Below are 23,499 nucleotides of genomic sequence, written 5' to 3' on the forward strand. Positions count from 1 at the left end.
GTGGCCTCATCAGGGCAGAGTAGAGAGGGAGGAGAACCTCCCTTGACTTGCTGGCCTCACTCTTTGTGGTGCATCCCAGCAGAGCATTTGCCTGCTCAGCTGTGAGGGCACATTGCTGGTTCCTGGTCATTCTGTTGTCCAACAGGCCTCCCAGGAGCTTTTGCCCAGAGCTCATCCCTCAACTTGTACTGGTGCATGGGGCTGTTCTCCCTCAGCTGCAGGACTTTACATTTCTTGTGCCCCCAGGCCCCTCAGCTGGCCTCCCCTGGGCAGAATCGAGTGTCTCTGCTCCCTGTGGGTATGAGCAACACTCAGAAAGTCAGGAGCCAGATGGACAGACACATCCTCTTAGCTAAAGATCAGTGTAGCACAACCCATGGGAGAAGCAACTGGCTCAGAAGGAGCAAGTGCAAAAGGATGAAAGGTAGGAAAATCCTGACTTCAAATCCCAGCTGACCCAGATTCCACAGGAGGGAAAAGCCTGGCTGCAGCTGTTTCCCATCTGTGGATGGAGTTGTCTAGGAGAAGGTTTGCCCTCACAGTGCTCTCTCACAGAGCACTTTGCCAAGCCATCTAAACAGGTCTGAGAGGGGAACACCTGCACAGGAGGATGTTCTCCCAAGATAAGGGAAGGGACCTTTAAGATCATCTAGTTCCACCTCCCCTGCCCTGGGCAGGAACACCTCCCACTAGACCAGCTTGCTCAAGGCCTCATCCAACCTCAACTTGAACACCTCCAGGGAGGGGGCATCCACAGCCCCCCTGGGCCACCTGTTCCAGTCTCACCACCCTCACTCTGAAGAATTCCTCCACAGTTAGGGTGAGACAACCCTCACTCCCTGATTCCCCTTGAAATCTTGATGCAGTTAAGAATGGCTCTGATTTCCCCACAGTGAGAGGAAGCCTGAAGCACACACCTCCCCCCTCCCCTGTATCGGAGCTGCAGAGATGGATGTCTGCACACCAGGCAAATGGGGTTGAGGCAGCATCAGAGATCAAATCAGCTTTCAAAAATCAGATTATAGCTTAAAGATTCTCAGCCCTCTACATCTGGTTAATGTTCAGACACCCCCAGCAGAAATCACCTTGACAAGGGCAGCAGCAGAGTAACTCCACCACATCTACAAGTCCTGGGCATGGCAGCAGCCTCCAGGATGAGAGGCTTGTGTCACAGAACTGTAGAACTGTTTGGGTTGGCAAAGCCCTCTGAGATCATCCAGTCCAACCACTAACCAACACCACCATGGCCACTAAACCATGTCCCCAAGTGCCATGTCCACAGCTTTTTTGGACACCTCCAGGGGTGGTGACTCCACCACCCCCTTGGGCAGCTGCTTGTGTCATACCAGCATCCTCAGGTCTTTCTCCCCAGAGGTCCTTCCCAGCAGTAGTCAGTTTCAGCAAATTCAATCTCTCTTCTTCTCTTCAAAACAAAGAAAGAGATTTGGTGCTTTGTAGCCAAGCCTTAGGAGCTGAACACCCCAGCTAGATCTCCTCAGCCAGGCTGAGAAGGGCAACTTTGCTTTGCTTCTCCTCCTCAGTGTCTCCTTCAGTGTTTCTCTCCCAGAGAACTTGCCCACACTGTGGGGCTGGGACACAGAGGTGCTGTGGAGGGAAGCCCTGTCTGCTTGGGCTGCTGACCTGCAGCTGGATGCTCAGGAGTTGTTTCTGGTTGTCATCAGAGTTCTGCTTGCTTTCAGGGGTGACTCTGGGCCCATCCATGTCTAGAACAATTTTCTAAGCTTCTTAAGTAACTTGACCCACAGTAAATGAGTTTGCTGCAGATGTGATGCCCCAGTTCAGAGAACCATAGAATCTCTGAGGTTGGAAAAGACCTCTAGGACCCATCAAGTCCAACCTTCTACCCAACACCATTACCCCATGTGCCACAGTGCCACATTTGCTCATGTTTTGGATTGAACACCTCCAGGGATGGTGACTCCACCCCCTCCCTGGGCAGCCTGTGCCATTGTAGAGGAGAAGGGTGAAGACTTGATGTTAGTAACTTCAGAAGTTTGTGCTTCTCCAGCTGGGAGCTGCTGCTCTGACCTGTGAAGACCTTGGCTTTTGAACCAGAGCTGAAGTAGGAGCCCTCTTGGATTGTATCTTGTATCCATCTATGACTTGGAGCTCTCTTATGTTTGTGTCTCTGCAACTCTCTCCTTGAAGGAGACAAAACCTTATGCTGCTGTCCTGTCTCCCAGTTTCTAATGAGGGATTGGGCAACGCCATGAATGAACACCATGGCCATGCTCTACCTGAACCCTGCAGAGCTCTGGTCTGGTGAATTGCCACCTTCCTTCAGGAAGGAGCACAAGGAACTGGCTGGAGGGCCGAGACCAGAGAGTGGTGGTGAATGGTGCCACATCCAGCTGGCAGTCAGGCACTAGTGGTGTGCCCCAAGGGATCAGTGCTGGGCCCTGTGCTCTTTAACATCTTTATTGATGATCTGGATGAGGGCATTGAGTCCATCATCAGTAAATTTGCTGATGACACCGAGCTGGGGGCAGGAGTTGATCTGCTGGAGGGTAGAGAGGCTCTGCAGAGGGACCTGGACAGGCTGGACAGATGGGCAGAGTCCAAGGGCAGGAGATTGAACACATCCAAGTGCTGGGTTCTGCACATTGGCCACAGCAACCCCATGCAGTGCTACAGGCTGGGGTCAGAGTGGCTGGAGAGCAGCCAGACAGAGAGGGACCTGGGGGTACTGGTCGATGGTAGGCTGAACATGAGCCTGCAGTGTGCCCAGGCAGCCAGGAGGGCCAATGGCATCCTGGCCTGCATCAGGAACAGTGTGGCCAGCAGGAGCAGGGAGGTCATTCTGCCCCTGGACTCAGCACTGGTTAGGCCACACCTTGAGTCCTGGGGCCAGTTCTGGGCCCCTCAGTTTAGGAAGGAGGTTGAGTTGCTGGAAGGTGTCCAGAGAAGGGCAACAAAGCTGGGGAGGGATTTGGAGCACAGCCCTGTGAGGAGAGGCTGAGGGAGCTGGGGCTGCTTAGCCTGGAGAAGAGGAGACTCAGGGGAGACCTTATTGCTCTCTACAACTCCCTGAAGGGAGGTTGTAGCTAGGAGGGGGTTGGTCTCTTCTCCCAGGCAGCCAGCACCAGAACAAGAGGACACAGTCTCAAGCTGTGCCAGGGGAGGTTTAGGCTGGATGTTAGGAAGAAGTTCTACACAGAGAGAGTGATTGCCCATTGGAATGTGCTGCCCAGGGAGGTGGTGGAGTCACCATCACTGGAGGTGTTCAGGAGGAGACTGGATGGGGTGCTTGGTGCCATGGGTTAGTTGATTAGGTGGTGCTGGGTGATGGGTTGGACTTGATGATCTTGAAGGTCTCTTCCAACCTGGTTGATTCTAAATTCTGAAATTCTAAACTCTGAGTTCCTAACCCTCAAAGCACATAATGATCTCCAGACCTGGCTTTTGTTTCCCTTCCCCATGCTGTGATGTTGTCATGCAGTAGAACTCCATGTACCTCAACTGATTGCAGCTGATTGTATGCCAGCAGATACAAACTGTTGTCTTCAACAGGCTCTTCCCACCCATTTCTCACACCAAGTGTTCATTTGTGGTGAGCTTGCAGTGCTGGGTCAAAGGTTGGCCTAGATGGACTGGGAGGTCTCCTCCAGCCATATTCTGTGCTTCTGCAATTCAGTGCTGCCCACTCCACACATTAAGCAGCCCCATTGGGTGGTTTTCAGCATGAAACCTCAGCTGATGGCAGGGTGAGAGTTGAACAGCTTCTCTCTCCTGAGCTCCTCTGTCATCCCCAAATGGATGTTCTCCCAAGGGCATCTCTTGGATGTTCCTGCCAGAGGCTAGCCCTGTGTGACAAGCAGCTCCCTGTCTTGTCAGTTATGGTAATTCAAGAGACCTCCCTTGCACCAGAACTCACCCAGAGCTCTCTTGGTCTTTCCCAGGGATCAGCATTCTGTCTGAGGTCATGCTGGAGGCCTCACACGTGATTCCATGAGATTTTGGACCTGCAGCCCCTCCCAGGACTGGCCTCACCAAGTGGATGCTTGTGAGAGAGGAATGGTTTTAGTCCCCATCACTGTCACCTTCGGTGAGTCCTGCAGCCACCCCCTAAAGCAGCAGCACCATTGATCTCCACTGAGTCTGGCAGCTTGGCCTTACTTCTGCTTCCATTCTAAATCAGTTTATGGGCTAAGGGAAGTGATTGTCCCCCTGTAGTCAGCACTGGTGAGGCCACACCTTGAGTACTGGGTTCAGTTTTGGGCCTCTCACTCTGAGAAGGACACTGAGGGGCTGGAGCAGGTCCAGAGAAAGGCAGTAAAGCTGATGAAGGGTCTGGAGAACAGGGCTGGTGAGGAGCAGCTGAGGGAGCTGGGGTTGTTCAGCCTGAAGAAAGGGAGGCTGAGGGTAGACCTGCTGGATCTCTACAACTCCCTGGCAGGATATTGGAGCCAGGTGGGGGTTGTCTCTTCTCCAAGGAACAAGTGAAGTGACAGCACAAGAGGAAAAGGTCTCAAGATGCCCCAGGGGGGGTTTATGTTGGAGATTAGAAGTAACTTCTCCATTGAAAGGGTTCTCAAAGACTGGCAGAGGCTGCCCAGGGAGGTGGTTGAATCCCCATCCCTGGAGGTGTTTCAGAGAGGCAGAGATGTGGTGCTGGGGGACATGGTTTAGCCCCAGCCTGGGTAGAGTTAGAGAATGGTTGGGTTCCATGATCTTAAAGACTTTTTTCCAGCCAAAAGGACTCTGTGATTCCTTGACCTGCTGACTATTAAAGAGTCAGAGAGGGGCTGAAGTTGGGGAGGGGAGTCTCAGCAACTGTCAATCAATGGCTATTTAAACTGAGAGGTTTAATAATGAAAAAATCAGACCACAATCCATCTGCTCCTCAGTGTTGCTGGGCTGAAGGAGCAGCTTCTTCTAAGAGCATGATGGCTCTATAATGACTTGGGACTCTTTTCTTTGGAAGGTTAATCAATTTCCTACTCAAATTCTTGTCTGTTGCTGTTAGGATAGGATAGGATAGGATAGGATAGAATAGAATAGAATAGAATAGAATAGAATAGAATAGAATAGAATAGAATAGAATAGAATAGAATAGAATAGAATAGAATAGAATTAACCAGGTTGGAAAAGACCTTTGAGATCACCAAGTCTAACCTATCACCCAACACCATCTAATCAACTAACCCATGGCACCAAGCACCCCATCCAGTCTCCTCTTAAACACCTCCAGTGATGGTGACTCCACCACCTCCCTGGGCAGCACATTCCAATGGCCAATCTCTCTTTCTGTGAAGAACTTCCTAACATCCATCCTGAACCTCCCCTGGCACAGCTTGAGTGAAGTGTAAACTTTTCTCTCCCATCTCCTCCAGCCCTGTGGCACTGCAGGTTGCATTAAAGCTGTCAGTTAACCATCCTTCAGGTGCTGCTGCACTTCCGCAGCTCCTGCTGAAAGGGAAGGGTGCCTTTCCAGGGCGTGCAGTCACCTTCTCTATGAAATTCTTAAGAAGCTGGGCATTAGGTAGATGTTCTTTGGTCTGAGGGTGGTGGAACACTGGCCCAGGTTGCCCAGGACAGTGGTGGAGGTCCCATTCCTAGAGACATTCAAGATGAGACTTGATGTGGCCCTGGGCAGCCTGCTCCAGTTGGAGGTCATAGTATCATAGTATCAGTCAGGGTTGGAAGGGACCACAAGGATCATCTAGTTCCAATCCCCCTGCCATGGGCAGGGACACCCCACACTAGATCAGGCTGGCCAGAGCCTCAGCCAGCCTGGGCTTAAACACCTCCAGGGACAGGGCCCCAACCACCTCCCTGGACAATCCATTCCAGGGCTTCACCACTCTCATGGGGAAGAACTTCCTCCTCACATCCAGCCTGAATCTCCCCACCTCCAGCTTCATTCCATTCCCCCTAGTCCTATCACTACCTGAGATCCTCAGAAGTCCCTCCCCAGCCTTCTTGTAGCCCCCTTCAGATACTGGAAGGCCACAATGAGGTCACCTGGGAGCCTTCTCTTCTCCAGACTGAACAGCCCCAACTCCTTCAGTCTGTCCTCACAGGAGAGGTGCTCCAGCCCTCTGCTCATCCTCGTGGCCCTTCTCTGGACACCTTCCAGCACCTCCAGATCCCTCTTGTAATAGGGGCTCCAGATCTGGAGGCAGTACTGCAGGTGGGGTCTCCCCAGAGCTGAGCAGAGGGGGAGGATCACCTCCCTTGACCTGCTGGCCACATTTCTGATGCAGCCCAGGATCTGATTGGCTTTGCGGGCTGCAAGTGCGCATGTCCCTGCTGAGTGCGGGGGGGGTGGACTTGATGACCTTTGGAGGTCCCTTCCAGCCCAAACCATTCCATGATTCTGTGAATAAACTGTCACAGGGAAAAGTCTTTTCTGAGCAGCCATGGTCAGCCTGAAGCAAGGCTGCTCCTCCCTTCATGGTCCTTCCATGCTGCCCAGCTCCCCAAAGCTGGCTTTGATGAGGATGAGTCATTCAGCAAATTAGTCTTAATTCTGCAGTGCCTGCCACAATGTTTGTGTTGCCACAGCAGAGGCTGTTATTTTCCAGCTGATACATAAATTGAATAAACCCCAAGAGCTGCAGATCTTCCCTAGCAGTGTTACAGTTCAGCACTGCCTTCTCCACCCAGCTCCAGCTGTGTTGTGTGTTCATGCAGGAGAGGGGCTGGAGATGTAGCATTAAATTGTTAGCTGTGGCTGTTAATAACAGGCTAGGAGCATTTCCATCCAGTGCTCCTACAGCATGGGATGCCATCTGGGTGACAGCTGATTGTGGTTAATTACAGGGACAGGAATTCCTTGGGAAGGTGGCTGGCATGAATCAAACAGTTGGTTTGTGATCAAGGTAATGGAATGGCACAATGTTAAGCCCAGGGAATTAAGGCTGAGAGGCATTGCTAATAACCCTCTCCAGATCACTGGGATTATTCCCAGTTACTCCACTTTCACTGGGAATTTATTGAGTCATAGAATGGTTTAGCTCAGAAGGGACCTTGGAACAGGGTGATCTTCAAGGTCCCTTCCAACCCAAACCATTCCATGAATCTGTGAAATTAGAATAGAATAAACCAGGTTGGAAGAGACCTTCAAGATCATTGTGTCCAACCTATCATCCAACACCACCCAACCAACTAACCCATGGCACCAAGCACCCTGTCAAGTCTCCTCCTGAACACCTCCAGTGATGGCAATTCCACCACCTCTCCAGGCAGCCCATTCCAATGGGCAATCACTCTCTCTGTGTAAAACTTCCTCCTGACCTCCAGCCTGAACCTCCCCTGGCGCAGCCTAAGACTGTGTCCTCTTGTTCTGGTACTGGCTGCCTGGGAGAAGAAGTTCCACAGGCTGTAGTTACAGCCAGTAACTCCAGTGGAATTTTGAGCCTTGAAGTGTGGTGGAGTGTCTGAGAGGAAAGGAGAATTCACTTCCTGCATCATAGCCACTGCTCCTAAAGAACTGGGTGATCCTTAACCATCCAAGTGCCAGGTTCTGCACATTGGCCACAGCAACCCCATGCAGTGCTACAGGCTGGGGTCAGAGTGGCTGGAGAGCAGCCAGGCAGAGAGGGACCTGGGGGTGCTGGTTGATGGTAGGCTGAACATGAGCCTGCAGTGTGCCCAGGCAGCCAAGAGGGCCAATGGCATCCTGGCCTGCATCAGGAACAGTGTGGCCAGCAGGAGCAGGGAGGTCATTCTGCCCCTGTACACTGCACTGGTTAGGCTGCACCTCAAGTCCTGTGTCCAGTTCTGGGCCCCTCAGTTTAGGAAGGAGGTTGACTTGCTGGAAGATGTCCAGAGAAGGGCAACAAAGCTGGGGAGGGGTTTGAAACACAGCCCTGTGAGGAGAGGCTGAGGGAGCTGGGGCTGCTTAGCCTGGAGAAGAGACTCAGGGGAGACCTTCTTGCTCTCTACAACTCCCTGAAGGGAGGTTGTAGCCAGGTGGGGGTTGGTCTCTTCTGCCAGGCAGCCAGTACCAGAACAAGAGAACACAGTCTCAAGCTGTGCCAGGGGAGGTTCAGGTTGGATGTTAGGAAGAAATTCTACACAGAGCGAGTGATTGCCCATTGGAATGTGCTGCCCAGGGAGGTGGTGGAGTCACCATCATTGGAGGTGTTCAGGAGGAGACTTGATGGGGTGCTTGGTGCCATGGGTTAGTTGATTAGAGGGTGTTGGTTGATGGGTTGGACGCAATGATCTCGAAGGTCTCTTCCAACCTGGTGTATTCTTATCCTTACCTTCAGGGTCCCTTCCAACCCAAACCATTCTCTGAATCTATAAACTACTTCACTTTCTGCAAGGAGATGTACAAGTTGGGCTGGTGGTGTGCTTTAGAATGCCCACTGAGATCTAGCAGCACTTACATCTTCAGTACTGAAATCACACTAATCACAGAATCGTGGTTTGGGTTAGAAGGGAACTTAAAGAGCATCCAGTCCCAACCCCCCCTGCCATGGGCAGGGACAGCTCCCACCAGAGCAGGCTGCTCAAGGCCTCATCCAGTCTGGCCTTGAACACCTCCAGGAAGGGAGCATCCACAGCCTCCCTGGGCAACCTGTTGCAGTGTCTCCCCACTCTCCTGGGGAAGAATTCCCTCCTCAAGTCTTCTTTTTGTATTCCCTGTTTTGATAGCAGTGAGTGGGAAGTAAGCAGCTTTCCATTTGTCTGAATCTGAAGTAAACTTTAGAAAGCCTGTTTGAAAAAGCCCCAAACCCCTTGTGTTTCACCCTGAACCATTCAAGTGGCCACCTAACTGCACCCAGCTGTGTTTTGCATTACAAACAAACAAACAAAGATGTAAAACACAAAGGAAAAGCAGTGGGTGAGATTTAGATACCTTTTTGGGGGGGGGGGGCTGCAAACAGGTTGCCCAGGGAGGTTGTGGATGCCCTCTCCCTGGAGGTGTTCAAGGCCACCTTGGATGAGCCCTTAAGCAAACTGTTCCAGTGGGAGGTGTCCATGCCCATGGCAGGGGGGAGGATTGCAACTAGATGATGTTTAAGGTCTCTTCCAAACCTCAAGCATTCTATGAACCTGTGAAGCTATCCACCCCCATGGTGAGTCTGTGCAGAGGAACCTGTGTGAGCTACCCCTCTGTGAAGCTTAAAAGGTGCAAGGGTTGGCTTGGGTTTGTAACCATGGCCCAGCCATCAATGGGTTAAAGGTAAGCACATCTGGAAGGATTACTCTTTCAGGGGAAAATCCAGGTCAGTCAGGATTTGACATGTGTCTGTTAAAGCTGTGCTTGGAATTGATCTAATCCTGAGCAAACCTTGGCCAGGCTTCATCTGCAGAGATTCATTGCTGCATGGTGGGGCTGGGGGGCTGGGGGGGCCTTGCTATGTTTTGTTTGAGTCTGATAGCACAGCATTCCAGGGTGGTAGGGATTGGAAGGGACCTCTGGAGATCATCCTGTCCAACCCCCCTGCTATAAAGCAGGAGCACCCACAGCAGCTTGCCCAGCATGACAATGGCTAGGTAGGGTTGGACTCTCTCCAGAGAAGGAGACTCCACAACCTCCCTGGGCAGCCTGCTCCAGCACTCAGCACCCTCACACCAAAGAAGTTTCTCCTGCTCTTTACATAGAACCTTCTGGATTCCAGTTTGTGCTTGTTGCCCTTTGTCCTGTCACTGGGCACCACTGACAAGAGTCTGGCCTCATCCTCTTGCATCCCACCCTTTAGCTGAAGCCTGAAGTTTGTTGCCTCCCAGGTACTGAGGGGCCAGGGCGTCACTGGGTGGGGGGTGCACAGCTTCTTGGAAGCACAGACTGTGTCTACTGGAACTGTTCCACGTGGGCATACATGGCAGGAGAAGCCAGAACCTGGGCAGAAAGAAAAGCTCTGGGGGTAGGACTGAAAGAGATTGGTGCTCAAGTCATCTGTGTGTCACCAGTTAGAAGAGAGGGTATTTGAAATCTACAGAAGGATGCTGAGGGGCTGGAGCAGGTCCAGAAGAGGCAACAAAGCTGGTGAAGGGTCTGGAGAACAGGTCTGATGAAGAGCAGCTGAGGGAATTAGGGTTGCTCAGCCTGGAGAAAAGGAGGCTGAGTGAAGACCTTCTGGCTCTCTACAACTCCCTGGAAGGAAGTTGGAGCCTGGTGGAGGTCAGTGTCTTCTCCCAAGGAATAAGTGATAGGACAAGAGGAAATAGCCTCAAGTTGCCCCAGGGGAGGTTTAGGTTGGACATGAGGAACATTTTTTTCCCCTTGAGGGTTTTCAAGGCCTGGCCTAGGCTGCCCAGGGCAGTGGTGAACCCTGGAAGGGTTTCAGTGCCATGGAGATGTGGTGCTGGGGGCCATGGTTTGGTGCTGCCCTGGCAGTGCTGGGTTAATGGTTGGACTTGGTGATCTTAAAGCTCTCCTCTAACCCAAACAATTCTGTGATCCTGTGACAACATCTGGAGATGCACCAGAAGCTCAGAGATTTGCCTGAGCTAATCAATGTTAATGACTGATCAGAAGCAGAAGGCCTCAGTGCTCAGAAGGCTGTGTCATGCACTGGAGATGCTCAGTGTTTGCACAAACAGCGTTTTGCTTCAGCTGTGCTCCGCTTGAAATCTTGGTCCTGGGGGCTGGGGTTGCTGAATTCCTTGTGAAGTGCAGTGAAACCTTGAGATTTGGGAGCTACCTCCTGCAGAACACATTTCCCCATTAGCCTGATGGCTGCTGGTGGGGGGAGTCAGGAGCACAGGAATGTTGAGCCCTGCTGAAGGCAGCACCAAGCTGGGGGCAGGAGTTGATCTGCTGCAGGGTAGAGAGGCTCTGCAGAGGGACCTCGACAGGCTGGACAGATGGGCAGAGTCCAAGGGCAAGAGATTGAACACATCCAAGTGCCAGGTTCTGCACATTGGCCACAGCAACCCCATGTAGAGCTACAGGCTGGGGTCAGAGTGGCTGGAGAGCAGCCAGGCAGAGAGGGACCTGGGGGTGCTGGTTGATGGTAGGCTGAACATGAGCCTGCAGTGTGCCCAGGCAGCCAAGAGGGCCAATGGCATCCTGGCCTGCATCAGGAACAGTGTGGCCAGCAGGAGCAGGGAGGTCATTCTGCCCCTGGACTCAGCACTGGTTAGGCCACACCTCGAGTCCTGTGTCCAGTTCTGGGCCCCTCAGTTTAGGAAGGAGGTTGACTTGCTGGAAGGTGTCCAGAGAAGTGTAACAAAGCTGGGGAGGGGTTTGGAACACAGACCTGTGAGGAGAGACTGAGGGAGCTGGGGCTGCTTAGCCTGGAGAAGAGGAGACTCAGGGGAGACCTTAGTGCTCTCTACAACTACCTGAAGGGAGGTTGTAGCCAGGCAGAGGTTGGTCTCTTCTCCCAGGCAGCCAGCACCAGAACAAGAGGACACAGTCTCAGGCTGCACCAGGGGAGGTTCAGGTTGGATGTTAGGAAGAAGTTCTATACAGAGAGAGTGATTGCCCATTGGAATGGGCTGCCCAGGGAGGTGGTGGAGTCACCATCACTGGAGGTGTTCAGGAGGAGACTTGCTGGGGTGCTTGGTGCCATGGGTTAGTTGATTAGGTGGTGTTGGATTGGTTGATGGGTTGGACACGATGATCTGGAAGGTCTCTTCCAACCTGTTCTGTTCTGTTCCATTCCATTCTATTCTATTCTATTCTATTCTATTCTATTCTATTCTATTCTATTCTATTCTATTCTATTCTATTCTATTCTATTCTATTCTATTCTATTCTATTCTATTCTATTCTATTCTAATTCTATTCTATTCTATGGATGCATTATTGATGCTCCTTTCAGTATCAAACGTGGCAGGAAGCACACACCTGAGATGTTCTCCCAGAGGCACAAACACAAAGACCTTGCTGTTCTCATAAGAGGATGTATCTTATAGAAACTAAAGATACAAGGCCAACATAGCTGGTGTAACTGGCTTTATAGGCAGTGGCTTCTCTGCCCACTCCTGCCCTGCACTGCAGTGCTGATCCCAGCTGGTCTGTTAGCTGCAGGGACAGCCAAGGGCAGTGGGATGAGGTTCAACAAGGCCAAAGGCTGGGTTCTCCCCTTGGGTCACAACAACCCCATGAGGGCTCCAGGCTTGGGGCAGAGTAGCTGGAAAAGGACCTGGGAGCGCTTGTTGACAGTGGCTGAAGATGAGCCAGTGTGTGCCCAGGTGGCCAAGAAAGCCACCCCCATCCTGGCTTGGATCAGCAACAGTGTGGCCAGCAGGAGCAGGGCAGGGATTGTCCCTCTGTACTGGGCACTGGTGAGATTACACTTCAAATCCTGTTTTCAGTTTTGGGTCCCTCACTCCAAGGACATTGAGGTGCTGGAGTATGTCCAGAGAAGGGCAACAAAGCTGGTGAAGGGTCTGGAGAACAGGTCTGGTGAGGAGCAGCTGAGGGACCTGGGACGGTTCAGCCTGGAGAAAAGGAGCCTGAGGGGAAACTGTGTGGTGCACTACAGCTTCCTGAAAGGAGCTTGGAGCCAGGTGGGTGTTGGTCTCTTCTCCCAAGTCACAAGTGATGGGACAAGAGGAAATGGCCTCAAGCTGCACCAGGGAAGTTTAGTTTGGGTCTAGTAGTCATGAGGTCTTGGGTGATAGGTTGGACTTGATGATCTTTGAGGTCTTTTCCAACCTTATTGATCCAATGATTCTATGATATGAGGAACAATTTCTTCCTGTTGAGAGTTGTCAAGGCCTGCCCCAGGCTGCCCAGTGCAGTGCTGGAGTCCCCATCCCTGAGGGGGTTTCAAAGCCATGGAGATGTGGTGCTAAGGGCCATGGATTAGTGGTGACCTGGTAGTGCTGGGTTAACTGTTGGACTACATGATCTTGGAGGTCTCTTCCAACCAACAGGATTCTGTGGTTCTGTGGCAGGACTTCCTGAGGCTCCATGGTCACTCTTGTCACCCCACCCTGCTTGCTGTGCCCCCCACTGACTAGCTCCCACAGCAGAGCACCAAGTCCCCCAGGAAAGGTGGACCGTGACAAGCCATCCCTTGGCTATGTCCTGTACCAGCAGATGGATGTTGGAAGCCTTTGGGTGGAAATCTGTGTCTCCCAGTGGCTGGGACAAATGCCACTTGGAGGCTGGCGTGTGTCCACCAGCCCCCAGATGGCTTCCCCGGGCGCAGGCTCGCACCGGCAGACACTGCTCCCTCTGTGTGACCAGAATGGCTCTTTGAGTGACACAGGCCACTGAGCCCAACAATGGGGCTTGTCCCACTGCACACCCAGAAGGTGTCCTACCCCACCCAGCCTCATCTCCAGCTACTGTCCCTGGAATAACAGCCCAGCAGGCACAAGCTGGAGCAGGTTGCCCAGAGAGCTGTGGGTGCTGCCTCCTTGGAGGTGTCCAAGGCCGGGCTGGATGAGGCCTTCAGCAACCTGGTCTAGTGTGAGATGTCCTTGCCCATGGCAGGGGGTTGTAATGAGGTGATCTTTAAGGTCCCTTCCAGCCCAAACTGTTCCATGATTTTGTGAGGTGAAGTTCAACCAAGTCAATTACAAGGTTTTGCACCTGGGTCAGGACAATCCCATGAGCAAATTCAGGCTGAGTGAACAGTGGAAAGCAGCACTGAGGAGAAGGATCTGGCAGTGCAGGAAAGCAGGAGATCAGCCAGCACCCTGTGCTCCCATCCCAGCCCTAGCTGTGTCCTGGGCTGATCCCCAGCAGCATGGGCAGCAGGAAGAGGGAAGGGATTCTGCCCCTCTGCTCTGTTGAGACCCCATCTGAAGTGCTGGGGCCAGCTCTGGAGTCCTCAACACAACACATGGACATAGTATCATAGTATCAGTCAGGGTTGGAAGGGACCACAAGGATCATCTAGTTCCAACCCCCCTGCCATGGGCAGGGACACCCCACACTAGATCAGCCTGGCCAGAGCTTCATCCAGCCTGGGCTTAAACACCTCCAGGGACAGGGCCCCAACCACCTCCCTGGACAACCCATTCCAGGGCTTCACCACTCTCATGGGGAAGAACTTCCTCCTCACCTCCAGCCTGAATCTCCCCACCTCCAGCTTCATTCCATTCCCCCTAGTCCTATCACTACCTGAGAGCCTGAGAAGTTCCTCCCCAGCTTTCCTGTAGCCCCCTTCAGATACTGGAAGGCCACAATGAGGTCACCTCAGAGCCTTCTCTTCTCCAGACTGAACAGCCCCAACTCCTTCAGTCTGTCCTCATAGGAGAGGTGCTCCAGCCCTCTGATCATCCTCGTGGCCCTTCTCATGTTGGAGTGGGGTCAGAGGAGGACACAGCAATGATGTGAGAGCTGCAAGGCCTCTGCTGTGAAGTCAGGCTGAGAGAGTTGGGGTTGTTCAGCTTGCAGAAGAGAAGGCTCCAGGAGACCTTCTGGTGGCTTTTTAGTGCATAAAGGGGCTGAGCAGAAAGCTGGGGACAGTCTTTAGAGCAGGGCCTGTTGTGACAGGACAAGGGGTGATGGCTTCAAACTGGAGGAAGCTGGATTGAGATTAGGTATTAGGAAGAAATTCTTGCCCATGAGGCACTGGAAGAGGTTTCTCAAAGAAATGCAACTCTAGATATGTTCAAAGAGAGGTGGGATGTGTCCAGGAACAAATCCAGTTATGGCATCCCTGATAGACACAGCCACATCCTGACCAGCACTTCCATCCACGTGCTTTTCTAAATGCATGTGGTGAGGCCACCACAGCCACTGCCTCTGCAGCTTCCTTCCCAAAGTGTGTGAGCAGACCTGCAAGGAAGGCAGCCCTTTTTATACCATGAGACAGCAGAATAGGAGGATCCAGCTCAACATGAGGAGAAACTTCTTAGATGTGAGGGTGCCAGAGCCCTGGAGCAGACTGCCCAGAGAGGTTCTGGCTTCTCCTGCCATGTATGCCCACGTGGAACAGTTCCAATAGACACAGTCTGTGCTTCCAAGAAGCTGAGCACCCCCCACCAAGGACACCCTGGCCCCTTTGCACCTGGGAGGCAACAAGCTTCAGGTTTCAGCTAAAGGGTGGGATGCAAGAGGATGAGGCCAGACTCTTGTCAGTGGTGCCCAGTGACAGGACAAGGGGCAACAAGCACAAACTGGAATCCAGAAGGTTCCATGTAAAGAGCAGGAGAAACTTGTTTGGTGTGAGGGTGCTGAGTGCTGGAGCAGGCTGCCCAGGGAGGTTGTGGAGTCTCCTTCTCTGGAGACTTTTAAGACTTACCTGGATGCATTCCTGTTTGACCTGCCCCAGGTGAGCCTGCTTTGGAAGGGGGATTGGGCTGGATGGTCCCTGGAGGTCCCTTCCAACCCCCACTATTCTGTGATTCTGATTCCTTGCAGGTCTCCCTCTGAGAGACCTCTTCTGCCACACCCACAGCTCCTGTGCTGGGAAGCATGGTGCACAGCAGCAGCTTCCCATGGCTCTGCAGCTCTGGTTGCTGTTAGCCCCTTTGTGCAGACACTGTCAAGCTGTTCAAACTCCCATTAGCTGGACCTCTAAATCCTTGGATGTTATTCCTGGCTCCATCCATATCTTACCACTGTTTCTCTTGTCATCCTGAAAGATTTAATGGCAAGTGTCCTCAGCTGATTTCTGTGTGGGTCTGTTGCCAGCACTCCCAGTAAGCAGCTGCTTCCCAGGGTGATGAAGATGAGTTTTCTCTGGGAACATATTGGTAAGGCTTCAGCATTCCAGTCTGGAAGGTGCTTCTGGTGTCAGCCCCTTCACCCACACTGCACCACTGGGTGCCTGTAGGACATGACCATCCCACAATCATAGAATGCTTTGGGTTGGAAGGGACCTCAGAGATCCTCTACTCCAACCCCTCCATCATGGGCAAGGACACCTCCTACTAGACCATGGTGCTGAAAGCCTCATCCAGCCTGGCCTGGAACACCTCCAGGGAGGGGGCATCCAGAACTCTCTGGGCAACCTGCTGGAGTGTCTGACCGTTGATAGATCGCCCAGGCTCTGCTCTTTCACAGATTCACAGAATCACCAAGGTTGGAAGAGACCTCAAAGATCACCAAGTCCAACCTATCACCCAAGACCTCATGACTAGACCATGGCACCAAGTGCCACATCCAATCCCCTCTTGAACACCTTCAGGGATGGTGACTCCACCACCTCCCTGGGCAGCACATTTCAATGGCTTAACAACTCTCTCTGTGATGAACTTTCTCTGCACCTCGAGCCTAAACTTCCCCTGGCACAGCTTGAGACTGTGTCCTCTTGTTCTGGTGCTGCTTGCCTGGGAGAAGAGACCAGCCCCCACCTGGCTACAACCTCCCTTCAGATAGTTGTAGACAGCAATGAGGTCTCCCCTGAGCCTCCTCTTCTCCAGGCTAAGCAACCCCAGCTCCCTCAGCCTCTCCTCACAGGGCTGTGCTCAAGGCCTCTCCCCAGCCTCATTGCCCTTCTCTGGACACCTTCAAGAGTCTCAGTGTCCTTCCTAAACTGAGGGGCCCAGAACTGGACAGAGGACTCAAGGTGTGGCCTAACCAGTGCTGAGTCCAGGGGCACAATGACTTCCCTGCTCCTGCTGGCCACACTATTCTTAATGCAGGCCAGGATGCCATTGGCCCTCTTGGCCACCTGGGCACACTGCAGGCTCATGTTCAGCCTACCATCGACCAGTCCCCCCAGGTCCCTTTCTGCCTGGCTGCTCTCCAGCCACTCTGACCCCAGCCTGTAGCACTGCCTGGGGTTGCTGTGGCCAAAGTGCAGCACCCGGCACTTGGACTTGTTGAATGTCATCATGCTGGACTCTGCCCATCTGTCCAGCCTGTCGAGGTCCCTCTGCAGAGCCCTTCTGCCCTCTAACAGATCAACTCCTGCCCCAGCTTGGTGTCATCTGCAAACTTACTGATGACAGGCTCAATGCCCTCATCCAGATCATCACTGAAGATGTGGATGAGGGGATTGAGTTTTCTCCCTGGTGGATGCAGCTGTTTGCTCTATTGGTTTGTTACTATTATTATTGCTAGTGTCACTGTTGCTGCTGCACTTCGATCTCACTGTTGCTGTGTTGTCCTGTTACCATGATTATGTTCTGTTATTTTTTGGTTCCAGCTGCCCTGACCTTCTGAGCCTCCTTCTGAGCTCGGACAGGGACTCAATCTGCTCCATTGTGTTCGGGACCATGAGTGAGGATGAATAAACCAAAGCACTGAAGGTCACTGCCCAGCAAGATTGTTACCCAGCTTCACAAGGTTGGTATTAAGAAGGCTGGAAATATTTGCCCAAAGTTGAGCTTTTGGGGGTGTTTTTGTAGTCTGACTCAACTAAATCATAGAATCATTTCAAATTGAGAAGACCTCCAAGACCTTCAAGTCCAACCACCAACCTAACACCGCTGTGGCCACTAAACTATGTGCCCAAGTGCCATGCCCACAGGTTTCTTGAACACCCCCAGGGATGGTGACTTCACCACTTCCCTGGGCAGCCTGTTCCAAAGCCTGACCACCTTTGCAGTTCCCAAGTTCTTTGGGGTGAGTTTGTGTCTTGCCCTTAGGCTCCCTACCCCTGCCAGTCACATGAAGCTGGGATGTGGATTCTGCAAGGACAGGAGTTTTCAGTAATTGGTATTGATTATAATTTTAGGTATTCAACAACTGTACTGATTGTAAAGAAGCTTTGAGTTTCATTGATGATAAAACATTGTGGAGAGGAGAAGGTTGAGGGGAGACCTTATTGCTCTCTACAACGACCTGGACGGAGCTTGGAGTGAGGCTGATGTTCACAGAATCACCAAGGTTGGAAGAGACCTCAAAGACCCAGGGATGGTGACTCCACCACATTCCCTGGGCAGCACATTCCAATGGCCAACAACTCTCTCTGGGAAGAACTTTCTCCTCACCTCCAGCCTAAACTTCCCCTGGTGCAGCTTGAGACTGTGTCCTCTTGTTCTGGTGCTGGTTGCCTGGCAGAAGAAACCAGCCCCTTCCTGGCTACAACCACCCTTCAGGTAGTTGTAGAGAGCAATAAGGTCTCCCCTGAGCCTCCACTTCTCCAGGCTAAACAACCCCAGCTCCCTCAGCCTCTCCTCATAGGGCTGTGCTCAAGGCCTCTCCCCAGCCTCATTGCCCTATGTTGGCCTCTCCCAAATAACTAGAGACAGGAGGAGAGGAAATGGGCTGGTGTTGGGTCAGGGGAGGTTTAGGTTGGAGATGAGGAACAGGCTGCTCAGGGAGGTGGTGGGGTCTCCTGGAGGTGTTCAAACATCATGTGGATGTGGCACTTCAGGACATGGTCCTAGTGGCCATGGTAGTTGGGTTATGGTTGGCCTTAGTGCTCTTGAAGGTCTACTCCAACCCTCATGGTTCTATGTTTTTAACCTCGGCACAGTCTCTGCAGACTTTCTTGACCTTCCCCCATCCCAGAACGTTGCTGGTTAGTCTTGGGCAAAAATGTTGAAGAACTTTGGAGTAGAAATCAACAAATTCTTGCAGCTTTTAGCACCAGGCTTGATACTCTAGCATCTGCTGCACCGAGAAGCCGGAAGTGATCACTGTCAATTGTCTGTGCTAAGCAGTTGTGCTGGGATTAATACCCTGGCATGAAGTCCACATTTCCTATTGAGACATGAATTCTGTGGAGCTGGGTCTGTTTTCACCTGGTTGCTTCCTGTGTAATAGAATGAATGTGTTTGTCTCAGGGGCTTGGGGGGTGGTTTGGGGTTGTTTTCTTTGCTTAGATTTAACTCAAAACCTCTTACTGTGAATAAAACTCCTACGCTGTTTCCACGCTTAGGCAAACCTCTACGACTTTAATTGCTGTTTTGATGGTGACCTTTCTGATGGCTGCACCCTCCTGCATGGCAAGCTTCTGCTGCCTTTGGGAGATCCCTGCTTGCTGCTGGAGCTTCTTACTCTTTTCATGATTCATAGAATAGATTGGGTAGAAAGGGACCTTGAAGATCATCTAGTTCCAACCCCCTGCCAGCGGGGTGGGTTGGAACTTTGGGAGATCCCTGCGTGCTGCTGGAGTTTGTTATTGTTTTCAGGATTCACAGAACAGTTTGGGCTGGAACTAGATGTTCTTCAAGGTCCCTTCCACTAGACCAGGTTGCTCAAGGCCTCATCCAACCTAGCCTTGAACGCCTCCAGGAAGGGGACAACCACGGCCTCCCTGGGCAAGCTGTTCCAGCAAAAGCATTTGTAGGAAGCCAAACTCTGGGTTTGTAAAGATCTTTTTTGTAAAGCATATGAAAGTATCCTGAGCATGCAGAAAATAATCTTCCCAGCTGCTGCTGTCTCCAAGCTGTGATGGTACCAGGGAATGATGCTTGGACCAGGCTGGATGAGGCTCTGGCCAGCCTGATCTAGTGTGGGGTGTCCCTGCCCATGGCAGGGGGATTGGAACTAGGTGATCCTTGTGGTCCTTTCCAACCCTGATACTATGATGATGCTATGACATCTACATCCCCTGCACCACATGGCTTCCAGTGCATGTGAAGTGACACAGAACACTTGCAGCTTCTGATTCCAATGTTTTGCTCTCTGCAGGTGAAACACAAAATGTTGTCACACCTGCCAATGTCTGGCTCTGCCTTCACCCAGGGAAGAGCCACTTGAGGTGGCTGATGTGTACCCCGTGCTCTAGAAGCGTCCTGTGTCCCACCACGTGTTTGGTGGCTCTCCATCACCTGCCCACCTCTGCTGCTCTGACCATGGTTATTTGGTTTCCCTCCTTCCAGGCCAGTAAGAAAATGTAGAGGGAGGGCGGCAAGGAGAAGAAGGCCGGAGCGAGCGCTGGGCCGGGGGCCTCCGGGCAGGACCTCCCTCCCTGCGGCGCAGCCTCACCATGTCCAAGAAGGGCTCCAGCAGCCGAGCCCGGGGGGAGAAGCCGGACGCCTTGGCTGCCTTGCAGGCTGCCAATGAAGAGCTCAGGGCCAAGCTCACCGACATCCAGATAGAGCTGCAGCAGGAAAAGAGTAAGGTGTGCACCTCTGCTTTCCTTCCCTCCTTCGTCACAAGGGCACTCTGCTCTTTCTGACTGGCTTTGTTGGAGGATGCCTCTGAGGTCATCAAATCCAGCCATTAACCTAGCACTGCCAGCTCACTAAGCCACAGAATCAGACAACTGTTTTGTAGGGAAAAGAACTATTAAGATAATCAAGTCCAACCATCATCCCAGCTCCACCATGGCCACTAAACAATGTACCAAAGTCCCCAGGTTTCTTGAACACCTGCAGGAATGGTGACTTCACTGTCTCCCTGGGCAGCCTGTTCCACTGCCTGACCACCCTTGCAGCACAAAGTAGTTCCTAGTCTCCAACCTAAACCTCCCCTGGAACAATTTCACTTTCCTCTCCTTCTATCACCTGATACTAGGGAGAGGACCATGTTCCCCACCTCACTACAACTTCCATGTCCCTCAGCACCACATCTCTGTGGCTCTGAAACTCCTCCAGGGATGGGGACTCCCCCACTGCTGTGGGCAGCCTGGGCCAGCCCTTGACAACCCTCTTAGGGAAGAAATTGTTCTTCATGTCCCACCTCAACCTCCCCTGGCTGTATGTGCCTGTATGGTATGAATGATGCTTTGATCTGTGATCTTTACTGGGCAGAGCTGACCAGAACATTTTGTTTTCCCAGCAGACACCATTTTTCCCCAGTATCCAAGCTGTGGATATTCAGTTCTTAATGCTGCCTCCAGTAGTGCCCAGGCTGCTCTGGTAGAACATTGCAGGGCAGAAAAGGCAGAGCAGGCAGAGATGCACTCCTGACTGCCTTCCTAAACAAATCCCTCACTAAAGATCCCCACAGGTACCTGCTGGACCTCGAGCCCAGCAACAACTGTGACAGTGTTTGGAAATGTTTGCCATAAAATGTCCTTTGCCCTGGAGGTTTTTTTTTGGGGGGGAGGGGGTATGTAATTTTTATTTCCCTCACAACAAATGCCTCAAGAGAGGAAATCTTTGCAAGTCTGCAGTGTGAAGGCTATGGCAGAGCTCAGCCACCCAGATTTCACCCAGGACCTCTTTACAAAGAGATGTTTCATAGAATCACAGAATGGTTTGGGCTGGAAGGGACCTTAAAGGTCATTTAGTTCCAATCCCCTGCCATGGCCAGGGACACCTTCCACTAGAGCAGGCTGCCCAAGGACTTGTCAGATCTGGCCTTGAACACCTCCAGGTTTAGTATGTAATTTTTTTGGGGTCAAAAAGACTGAAGACAATGCCAGATGTGTGGGTCCCTGTGAGGCAAGAGAAAGAGGCTTGACAGGGTGGAGGGCTGGGCACAAGCCAACCCCATGAGGTTCAACAAGACCAAGTGCAGGGTCCTGCAGCTGGGTCGAGGCAATCCCAGGCACAAATCCAGGCTGGGCAGTGACTGGCTGGAAAGCAGCCCTGAGGAGAGAGACTTGGGGGTGCTGGTGGACGAGAAGCTCAACAGGAGCTCTCAGTGTGCACTCGCAGCCCGCAAAGCCAATCAGATCCTGGGCTGCATCAGGAGAAGTGTGGCCAGCAGGGCAAGGGAGGTGATCCTCCCCCTCTACTCAGCTCTGGGGAGACCCCATCTGGAGTACTGCCTCCAGTTCTGGAGCCCCTAGTACAAGAGGGATCTGGAGGTGCTGGAAGGTGTCCAGAGAAGGGCCAGGAGGATGATCAGAGGGCTGGAGCACCTCTCCTATGAGGACAGACTGAAGGAGTTGGGGCTGTTCAGTCTGCAGAAGAGAAGGCTCTGAGGTGACCTAATTGTGGCCTTCCAGTATCTGAAGGGGGCTACAGGAAGGCTGAGGAGGGATTTCTCAGGATCTCAGGTAGTGATAGGACTAGGGGGAATGGAATGAAGTTGGAGGTGGGGAGAATCAGGCTGGACTTGAGGAGGAAGTTCTTCCCCATGAGAGTGATGAGACCCTGGAATGGGTTGTCCAGGGAGGTGGCTGGGGCCCCGTCCCTGGAGGTGTTTAAGGCCAGGCTGGATGAGGCTCTGTCCAGCCTGATCTAGTGTGGGGTGTCCCTGCCCATGGCAGGGGGTTGGAACTAGATGATCCTTGTGGTCCCTTCCAACCCTGACTGATAGGATGATACTATGAAACTGACTTTCACTCCAAGGCACAGACAGGTGTTAACATCTGATGCTGTGAAGTGATCTCCACCATGTTTAGATGAGATCATGGAATCATAGTACCAGGGAGTGGCTTGGGTTGGAAGGGACCTTAAAGACCATCTAGTTCCAACCCCTTTGCCCTGGGCAGGGACACCTTCCACTAGACCAGGCTGCTCAAAGCCTCATCCAGTCTGGCCTTGAAGACCTCCAGGGAGGGGGCATCCATGACCTCCCTGGGCAACCTTAGTTGTACTATTTTGCTAACATTAGTTTGTGCTAATGCTGTTGTTGATTAAAAACACCTTTCTGGTTTTCCCTGCAGGTCAGCAAGTTGGAAAGGGAGAAAAACCAGGAGGTGAAGCAAATCAAGGAGCACGAGCAGCACAAAAGTACAGTGGTGGTGACAGAGCTCAAGGTCAAACTCCATGAAGAGAAAATGAAGGAGCTCCAGGCTGTTCGAGAGACACTCCTGAGGCAGCACGAATCTGAGCTGCTCAGAGTCATAAAAATCAAAGACAATGAAATCCAGAGGCTGCAAACCCTGCTCAACTCGGTGCGCGACGGGGCTCCCGACAAGGTCAAGACCGTGCTGCTGTCGGAGGCCAAGGAGGAGGCCAAGAGGGGCTTTGAGGTGGAGAAAATCAAAATGCAGCAGGAGATTTCTGAGCTGAAGGGGGCTAAGAAACAAGTGGAAGAGGCTTTAACCATGGTCATCCAGGCTGACAAAATCAAAGCAGCGGAGATCAGGAGCGTGTACCACCTGCACCAGGAGGAGATCAGCAGGATCAAGAGGGAGTGTGAGAGGGAGATCCGTAGGCTGGTACGTGTCGGTGCCTCCTTCCCTGCTGTTGCTGACACGTGCTGGCAGGAAGGAAATGAAAGGTCAGGTGAAGGGACAAGGATGGGCGTTCAGACCTCTGCAGCTGCCTCAAATCTGGTTTACATCTGCTAGCAGAGGTGGCACAATGTTCTTTGAAAGCTGTCAGGATGCTTTGTAAGAGCTTTGATTATCCAATCGCAGCCTCTTGGCCTGGTTCCAGCCACCAGCTGCCCAGACCACAAGGACAGAAAAGGCTTTTTGCCCAGGAAGGTCCCTTCCCTGGAGATATGCAGGGTGAGGCTGGATGAGGCCCTGGGCAACCTGATCTAGTTGGGGCTGTCCCTGCTGAGTGCAGGGAGGTCAGACTGGATCACCTGTGGAGGTCTCTTCCGGCCTGGCCCGTTCTATAATTCTATGATTTCACCCCAAAGGAGTAAATCAAAAGCCTCACAGAGAGCTGGAGGTTAAATGGAGAATGCTATTTACAAAGTAACCCAAAGTACAAAAAGAGAGAGGCACAAAGGAGATGCATCCACAAATCAGAATCAGCCTCAGCCCAGTTCTCCACCTGGCTCTGTACCAGGGCTCATAGGCCTCAACCAGGCCAAAACCTCTCCTTATATAGGGAGATGCAGGATTATGGGATGGAATAACACAATTGCAATTTCCTGTGACCACCCTCTGGGGACTGCCTGCCCCCTGGGACTCT

At 52.3% G+C, this 23,499-nt stretch overlaps 1 protein-coding gene across 28 annotated transcripts in view; it reads left to right on the forward strand.

Annotated features, from left to right (window-relative positions):
* Positions 1-23,499, forward strand: part of JAKMIP3 (Janus kinase and microtubule interacting protein 3) — a 109,444-nt gene that overhangs the window by 26,986 nt on the left and 58,959 nt on the right. For 27 of the 28 annotated variants that reach the window (XM_068140235.1, XM_068140242.1, XM_068140239.1 and 24 more), the window contains 4 exons: positions 3,921-4,066; positions 16,986-17,125; positions 19,612-19,853; positions 22,293-22,790. In XM_068140235.1, the coding sequence (XP_067996336.1) occupies positions 19,719-19,853; positions 22,293-22,790 (633 nt within the window). In that variant the 5' untranslated portion in view covers positions 3,921-4,066; positions 16,986-17,125; positions 19,612-19,718. The remainder of the gene's footprint in view (positions 1-3,920; positions 4,067-16,985; positions 17,126-19,611; positions 19,854-22,292; positions 22,791-23,499) is intronic. The other variant, XM_068140236.1, reaches the window with a different exon arrangement.

This window comes from Melanerpes formicivorus, unplaced genomic scaffold, assembly GCF_026170545.1.
Source record: "Melanerpes formicivorus ecotype bairdi unplaced genomic scaffold, bMelFor1.0.p_v2 SCAF_6, whole genome shotgun sequence".
Taxonomy (NCBI): Eukaryota; Metazoa; Chordata; class Aves; order Piciformes; family Picidae; genus Melanerpes; species Melanerpes formicivorus.